This window comes from Belonocnema kinseyi, chromosome 2 (genome assembly GCF_010883055.1).
Source record: "Belonocnema kinseyi isolate 2016_QV_RU_SX_M_011 chromosome 2, B_treatae_v1, whole genome shotgun sequence".
In the NCBI taxonomy this organism is placed as follows: Eukaryota; Metazoa; Arthropoda; class Insecta; order Hymenoptera; family Cynipidae; genus Belonocnema; species Belonocnema kinseyi.
In genome coordinates, this window is record NC_046658.1 from 79,359,764 (window position 1) to 79,366,017 (window position 6,254).

General features: G+C 28.2%; 1 protein-coding gene across 2 annotated transcripts in view; it reads left to right on the forward strand.

Moving 5' to 3' along the window:
* The window catches only part of LOC117168030 (SNF-related serine/threonine-protein kinase-like), a 91,437-nt gene extending 85,569 nt beyond the window's left edge, over positions 1-5,868 (forward strand). The window contains exons 10-11 of one of the 2 annotated variants that reach the window (XM_033353356.1): positions 4,459-4,633; positions 4,721-5,868. In XM_033353356.1, the coding sequence (XP_033209247.1) occupies positions 4,459-4,633; positions 4,721-4,967 (422 nt within the window). In that variant the 3' untranslated portion in view covers positions 4,968-5,868. Of the gene's footprint in view, positions 1-4,458 lie in introns of both variants that reach the window. The other variant, XM_033353355.1, reaches the window with a different exon arrangement.
* Positions 5,869-6,254: the final 386 nt, after the last annotated feature.

Here is a 6,254-nt window from a genome sequence, read left to right on the forward strand (position 1 = left end):
CCTTTGAAAGATTTAATTTAGTTTTCAATATTAAATTGTCAAATTATAATCGCTTTGAATTCAATTTATAAAAAATGTAAAAGTTTTTAATGTTTTATTATTTAATTTTGAACGCTGCTAGTTCCATGATTCTCCTAATCAAATTAAAATTGTTTCATTTTTAGCGCTTCGACTTACAAATTATAAAATTCAACTCTTTATTTTAATTGAATTGTCCAAAATCGTTTGTATACTTTTTTAATTTCAGCGCTTGCATTTTAAAATTATTATTTATTGTTTATTGTTTAAAAAATATTTTAAACCTTGCATTAAAAAATTGGTTTAATAATGGAATTTTTTAATTTGAAAATTTTCATGTTAGCAAATAGAAATTCAGAGATAAGAACGGGCGATTTACGCGCGTGCATTTACTACTAGTCTGCAATAAAACGCATCACTGTATTTTCCTTTATTAGACGCAAAAAATGCATTATCCTTCTTATTATATGATTTAAAGTCAATCAATTTCTTGCAAAAAGGTTTTCTGATATTTATCGACTTTTCTGCAATTGATAATATATGTGAAAAAAACGTTGGGTTTCGCAAAGAGAGTTAATTTTTTTATAAATCTGGAGAACATTCAAGTCGAGAATTATTAATAATAATTTCAGGCCTCACAGACCGGTTCATATTTCTTCTATTGTACCCTATATTAGGATTAAGTCCCTAAAGTACCCTATTTTCAAAATTTGGCCCCTATGGGTACCCTATTTGAGTCAGACACTTGGAAAAAGCAAAAATCAGAGAATTTTTATGGGAAGTAACGGTAAAAAATAATAAGGGCCACACAGTCACTATTAGTCACTTTTTCAAATAAAAAGATTATATTAATCACTTTTCATGTGATAAATTAATTTGTGGGGCAAGAACCATTGTTTTGTTGAAAATTTGTCTTTTCGGTCGAGAATTATTCAACTATTTTGTTGAAAACTTGTCTATTTTATCAAAATATAAACTATTACATTTTTTGTTAAGAATTCATCTCTTTTGGTTTAAAATGAATTTCTTTTTAGAAAATTCAACAATTTTGACAAAAAATCATTGTTTTTGTTAAGGATTCATCATTTTAGATAAAAATTTATCTGTTTGGTTTAAAATATAACTGTTTTGTTAAAAAATCATTGTTTTTTCATGGAGATTTATTTTTAAACTGAAAATTCAACTATTCCAGTTAACGGTTCGTCAGTTTAGTTTAAATCACTGTCTTTGACTAAAAATTCGTCTTTTTCGCTAGAAAATTAATCTTTTTAGTTGATAATTTTTATTTTTGCAAAATGAGCGCTGGACCAGGAAACGGAGAAACGATCGGGAATTTATTAAAACCGGGAAAACCCGTAAATGACTGTGAATTTATTTGTTGATCGGGAATTTTACAAATTTTAGAAGGAAAATCTGTCCAAGTTGGATTTTAACCATTTTAAAAATAATTAGTTAAATTTGTATCTTTTTTATTCATTATGTTTAGTTTATAGTGCATATATTTAATACATTTAAGTATATTTTATTTTTAGTACATTTTTAATTTAAAGAATTTTAAAACGCAGTCTTGTAAGATTTAAACAATTAAAAATTAAAAGCTTTAGAAATTGAAAATTTTTGATAAAAAAAATGTTTACTTGATTAACTGTAAATATAGATTAATTAATTATTTAAAAAATTGAATTGTACTTGAAGTATCAAAAATTGAACAATAATGGATTTATTAGGACGATTCTAAATCAGTTCAAAATTTAAGAATTTCCAGAGTTCAGCGTTAAAATTAAACTGGTTTAATTCAAAAGCCTTAGTCGTGAAAATATCAATAATTCAAAACTGAATTGTTTGAAATAGAAAGTCTTAAATCTTTGAAATTTCAAGGGCATTCTAACCGAAATTCCGATGCTAATAGCTGCGGCCTAATTTTTTCTAAACTTAATTTTTCGCAGATATTGAAGAAAAATGTATAAGCTTTTAAATATTGTGGAAGTTTCAAAAAAATAAAAGCATTTTCTTAAGATTGCTAGGAAAATAAAAAATTATTTTCTATTCTGAAAAATTATTTGAAATTCTAATAATATTAAAATATATTTAGAACCAACATGTATATATTTTCAAGCCTTTTAAATAAAATTTTGAAGCTTTTTAAGGATATTGGGAATAGTGGTCTACCATTTTGCCGCCTGGTGCCGAAAACTGGAACTAGAAAGACTAGGTACGAGTTTAAAGATGTATTTTCATTATTGCACAAAAGTGTTCTTACGATTTTTTGTGAAGATTAAAACAATGATTGAAATACTAAAAACAAATCTTGATCAAAAAACATTTCGTTTTAGATAGAATTTCCATCTTATATAGTGAAAAAAACACATTTTTGTCTAAAAAGCCTTTTAAACAAAGAAACAATTATTTCACTATTTCATGTAAGTTTCAATGTATTGTAAGCTTAAATAAACTTTAATTAATAATACACGATTATAGATCGACTTATAGATCAGATTTTTAAACAGTAAATATGTCAAGTATAAATTTATAAAAATTTATTTTGAGTTCATTTTTGCTTAAAAATAAGTCGATTTAAGTTTATAATCTATTGAAAATTACAATAAACAGTACAATAATTGCTTTTTTTTTAGAAAAATATTTCTGTCAACAAAATTTTTTTTTCACTGTATAAAATGTAAATTCCATCTAAAACCCGTTGTTTCCCATAAAAGTTTATTTGTACTATCCAATAAATACTTTAAATTTTTAAAAAATCGTTAAAACACTTTTATGTATAAATTAAAATACATCTTTCAAATTGTACCTATTCTTTCTAGTTCAGATTTTTGTCACCATGTGACATATCGCAGTTTAACCATTCCCAATATGTATAAACGATTAAAAATCAAAATATGTCAACTTCTAATGTAAAAATGGTTTAGTTAAAAAAAATTTAATGGTTCAAGTTTTAATGTTTCTAGCTTAAAATTGGTTAAAATACTATAATTTTTAATTTTCAAATTTATTGATTGATTTTTAAATTTAGAGCGTTGAAGATGATAACATGGATTTATATGTTTGGAAATGAATCTTTATCTATGAATTCTATAATTTATAAAAATTATAAAATTTTTACTTTAAATGCCTTTAAGGCCATGTGATGAGTGGGTCACGTGACCAGATTCTTACCTTACCGCCACTTTTTTCGTTTCCCAACTTGTTATCACATGAAATGCCACATCGAGTTGAAAATTTAGGATACTATACAAGAAGCACTGAAAATGGTGGGTCTGGTCCTAAATTTTGTATAATTAAGAAAAAAGTTTTTTGTTGTAAATAATTATTTTTCCTTTTTTCATAATTATTACATTTTAGGACCAGACCCACCTTTCTTAATGCTTCTTATTTATTATGCCAAATTTTCAACTCGATGTGGCGCTTCGTGTGAAAATATGTTGGAAAATAAAAAAAGTGAGGGTAAGGTAGGAATCTGGTCACATCATTCTTTTGCAATATCTCTTTAAATTTAACCCATAAAGTGCATTGTGGGTGACTGACACCCCAAGCAATTTTTAAACTCTTATAAACCATACTTAATTCGAAAAAAATTGAGTAAATGTCGCCATCTAGCTTTAGTTGGAGACAATTCTTTTTCGATTATTTTATACTTTTTTTTGTTTTTGTACTGTGGACGTGTTGAATAAAATATAATTGTTAAAATACAGTTATACATGTCTCTTTTTTCAATTTCTGGTATTTTTATAGTATTACATGTCAAAGTTCCTCAATTTTTATAATAATAAATCGATTTAAAAGCAAAAAATCTGATGCAAATAAATATCTTTTTTGAAAGCAACCATGTTGCAATATTTTTTTTATGAAAGTAAACTATTTCAAAAGTATAGTCACAAATTTGTAGGTTAAAATTGTGTGAGTTATGAATTTTTAATTTAAAAAAACAAACATTTTTTCACTTTTTTTTGTTCAACCATTTTTTTATCAAACTTAAAATAAATCAATGGCTATAAGATCAACTCTATCTTATAAAAGATACCTTGAACTATTTCGGATAATTTTATTGTGACAAAATATTCAATAGGGGTTAAACAATACATGATTAAATACGATGGGGTATTGAACACCCTCGATTCACTTTACCGTGATTTTCACCATGTATGCAAATTGAGGGTTAATTAGCAGTTAATTTTTCCTTTATTCAAAGGAAGAAATAATTAGCTCTTTAGGGCTAGAATTTTTTTATTTAATTGACCGTCAAAAATATTTGCCAACCGGGAAACCTCCGGGAAATGATTGCAAATTTTTTTCTTCGATTAAAATGTCCACCCTGTTTTTGGTCCGATATAATCTTGCAAATCCGGAAATGACCAGGATAAGATCAAATATTGTTTAGAATTTCGCAAATGTATTCTTATATCAGCACGATTTGATTGTTGACAGGAATCTCAAAAGGCGAGAAGCAAGAGAAGCGAGAGACTGAAGCAAAGCAGGATGTTGGTTGCAAGAAAGAGAAAAATTGCGACCGAAATGGCGGTGTTCCACAGCAACCCGTTGACCGAGGGACTCCTCTAAACAAACCCGAAGTCAAAAGTAAACGAATGAAACTACTCAGCAGGTATTTCGCTGTTCATAAGAAACTTTGCGTTCCTCTACCGGGTCTTTTCAATAAAGGAAGACTTTATAAAGCACGTTCTTGCGGCAGTATAACAAGGGACAAAATAAATCCACCCTCGCCGAAATCGATGCTTCTCTGTAACGCGGCAGACGACAAATGGAGGGAGCAGCAAAAAAAGTGGTACCAGCATCGCGGCAGCGACGGCGATATTAATCAGAATTTGGGACTCTCACGCCTCGTTCAAGACGGTATTGTTGGAAAAGGCTGTGCCGGAATTCCAACTGTTTGTCACATTCATCTGGGCGATGTCTCGAAATGCTGCAGTCTCTGTTAGTCATGAAAAATTAGCCACTCAAAGTTGCAGCTCCAGTGTCGAAAATAAGACTCAATTGACACATAAAAACTGGAATCCGGGGCAATTTGTAAGTGCTGTTCGAAAAAAGTGAAAATTTCCCGCCAAACAGTTTTCATCGTATGTTCCATGACATTGGACAAAGGGAAAAATGCAATAAAGTCTCGAGCGTAGAATAGGGTAACGGCTTAACGAAAATAGACGGTCGAACATTTGACTGAATCATTTGATATTTTTGGGTTTTCTTTTTCTTTTTTTTCTCTCTCTCTTTTTTAAAAATTAATTTGGGTTTGAAAGTCATCGTTTTGATTGATTGATTGCCCGAAGTTTATATTTTTCTTGTTCTTTGTATCGAGCTCTGTTCGTTTGAATGTACCACAGAGTTCTGGCATAGAGGATCAGACGACCACGATTATATCGTCGAATTATTTATTTCTTCGTACTAACGAAGGAAGGTAATGCCTATTTCGGTATACCGTTCCGTGGGAGATGTATCTAGTCCGTGTGAACAAACCTGTATTAAATGCTGCAGAGTTTATTATTATTAATATGATTAATAATAGAGATGCAAACATAGGAATATATTATATACATATATATATTATTTTATTATTATGATATTATATTATATTATTATTGCTAGGAAAAAAGCGAGGAGTCCAGTGTCGCTATTGAAATTCACCTGTTTTTACGGAACTCGCTGCCTTTCTGAATGTCTCAACTTTCGGTTCAAGTCTCGTCCGAATAAGGAACATTTTTGAGATACTAAAATTGCATACATACAAAAGTCACTTTTTATCCAAATTGAATGTTTCACCCCCAAAAATTATTAATATAATCCTGGCAGAGAGTGATCTTCAAATTATAATAGTTTATTCCAAAATTAAATTCGTTTCTAATTAAATAATTTCATGCTGGTAACTTAACGTTTCACTTTTTTTTTTATTGAAGATTTTAAGAATGAAATAATATTTTTATAATTACAGATGCAGATTCTGAATATTAATTCGTTTAAAATTTAATAGGTCGAGATCGAAAGCTTTTGATTGATTTCAAATTGAAAGTATTTCATCAAGTGCGAACATTTATAATTAAACAATTTTATTTTTAGCCTTACTTTTAATACAAAATTATTCAAAACTTAAATTTTTTGGTGGAAGATTATAAAATATAATTTTAAATTAAAATCATTTAATCAATTTTGAATTAGAAATTATCCGAATTGAGTAATTTCAAGTGTTAACATTCATAATTATTTATTTTGATATT